This window comes from Cannabis sativa, chromosome 4 (assembly GCF_029168945.1).
Source record: "Cannabis sativa cultivar Pink pepper isolate KNU-18-1 chromosome 4, ASM2916894v1, whole genome shotgun sequence".
Taxonomy (NCBI): domain Eukaryota; kingdom Viridiplantae; phylum Streptophyta; class Magnoliopsida; order Rosales; family Cannabaceae; genus Cannabis; species Cannabis sativa.
Genome location: NC_083604.1, coordinates 13,283,284 through 13,285,005, shown reverse-complemented (window position 1 = coordinate 13,285,005; position 1,722 = coordinate 13,283,284). Strand labels below are relative to the sequence as shown.

At 41.2% G+C, this 1,722-nt stretch overlaps 1 protein-coding gene across 1 annotated transcript; it reads left to right on the top strand.

Annotated features, from left to right (window-relative positions):
* Positions 1–254: 254 nt before the first annotated feature.
* Positions 255–1,504, top strand: LOC133036797 (uncharacterized). The gene is made up of 3 exons (XM_061113540.1): positions 255–575; positions 712–776; positions 883–1,504. Exons 1-3 carry the CDS (start codon positions 255–257, stop codon positions 1,502–1,504), a joined length of 1,008 nt encoding a protein of 335 aa, XP_060969523.1.
* The last annotated feature ends 218 nt before the right edge of the window (positions 1,505–1,722 follow it).

Below are 1,722 nucleotides of genomic sequence, written 5' to 3'. Positions count from 1 at the left end.
CTATTGTTTACAAAATTATCTCTAAAGTCCTAGCTAACAGACTTAAGTTAGTCCTTAACCCCCTAATCTCTCCCAACTAAAGTGCTTTTCTAAAGGGTCGCCTCATATCAGACAACATCCTCATGGCTCAAGAAATCTTACTCTATTAAAAACAGAAATTAGATTTGGCTAAAGCCTTTGATAGAGTGGAATGGATCTTTCTGAGCAAAATCATGGTTAAGTTTGGATTCACTCCCAAATTCACTTCCTTAATCATGAAATACCTAACCACTGCTACCTTCAAGTTCAACCTAAATGGTCATTCTTTGGGGCATGTGGTTCCCTCTAGGGGAATTAGGCAAGGAAACCCTCTTTCGCCGTATCTCTTCCTTCTTTGCTCTAAGGGTCTTTCATCTATTTTAAAGCACGATGAGCTCACTAAAGATGCTTTTGGTCTAAAACTTACTCGCACTGCACCAAAGATTTCTCATCTCCTCTTCGCTGATGATAGCCTTCTATTTTGTAGATCGAATATCCAAGCTTGCAATGCTATCAAAGAGGCCCTAGCCCAGTATCAGAATACATCAGGGCAACTTGTTAATTTTCAAAACTCCTCCATCTTTTTTCCCCAAATACTAGCCTCACGTACCAGACCCTCATCCAAGACTAGCTACAGATACCTACTACCAATCATATGGACAAGTATCTCAGATTTCCCCAATGTTTTGGTAGATCAAAAAGTCATTCCTTCAACCCCCTCAAGAACGGAATTTGGTCTTATCTGTCAAAATGGCAAGGTAAATATCTTTCAAAAGGGGAAAAGGAAATCCTTCTTAAAGTAGTTATCCAAGCTATACCCACCTATGCAATGTCTGTTTTTAAACTTCCTGATTCTTTCTACAGTTTTGTTGAGAAAGAAATGGCTAATTTTTGGTGGGGTGCTAAGGATGGAGAACGAAAACTTCATTGGAAATATTGGAGATCCCTTTGCAATTCAAAGAGCATAGGAGGACTAGGGTTCAGATCGCTGAAACCTTTCAACAAAGCCATGCTTGCTAAACAAGCATGGAGAATCCAAACAAACCAATCATCCTTCCTTGCTACACTATTCAAGGCCAAATACTTTCCTCGGTCTACTTTTTTGGAATCCTCCTTAGGCCACTCGCCTTCATATGTTTGGCAGAGCTTACATTGGGGTAAGTCCCTTCTAAAAGTTGGTCTCTGTAAAAGAATTGGTAATGGAGATACCACTAAAATTCTAGAAGACTATTGGATTCTGAATTGTCGTTTTCTCCCCATCTCCCTCCCAAGTCATCTTACCCATGTCTCTGATCTACTAGTCTCAAATGGTGACTGGAACATCCCCCTTCTCCACAGACACTTCCCGCAGGACATTATCAGTGAGATCCTCTCTCTCCCCCTCCTAATAATAGCAGAGTTGACACTTACTTTTGGCAGCACACCCCCTCGGGCCATTACTCAGTCAAAACCGGTTATCATGTTGCAAAAACCTCCACATACATAGCCCAACCCTCCTCTTCCAATTCTGACACCCTTAGACGCTGCTGGAAATCCCTTTGGGGCCTTCATACTCCCCCTAAAATAAAACACTTCATCTCTCGTCTGTCTCATAATACCGTACCTACTGGTGAAAACCTTTATAATAGAAAATGTCTCCAATCTCCCATTTGCTCTCGTTGTCACATATACTCCGAGTCTGTCAAACATGCTTTGTTTGATTGT

Excerpts from the sequence above, each read along its gene's own strand:
- LOC133036797 (XM_061113540.1), top strand. The coding sequence starts at position 255 with ATGAAATACCTAACCACTGCTACCTTCAAGTTCAACCTAAATGGTCAT. Across the intron at positions 576-711 it reads AGAATACATCAGGGCAACTT|ATCAAAAAGTCATTCCTTCA; the intron begins GTTAATTTTCAA and ends ATGTTTTGGTAG. Across the intron at positions 777-882 it reads TTATCTGTCAAAATGGCAAG|TTTTGTTGAGAAAGAAATGG; the intron begins GTAAATATCTTT and ends TTCTTTCTACAG.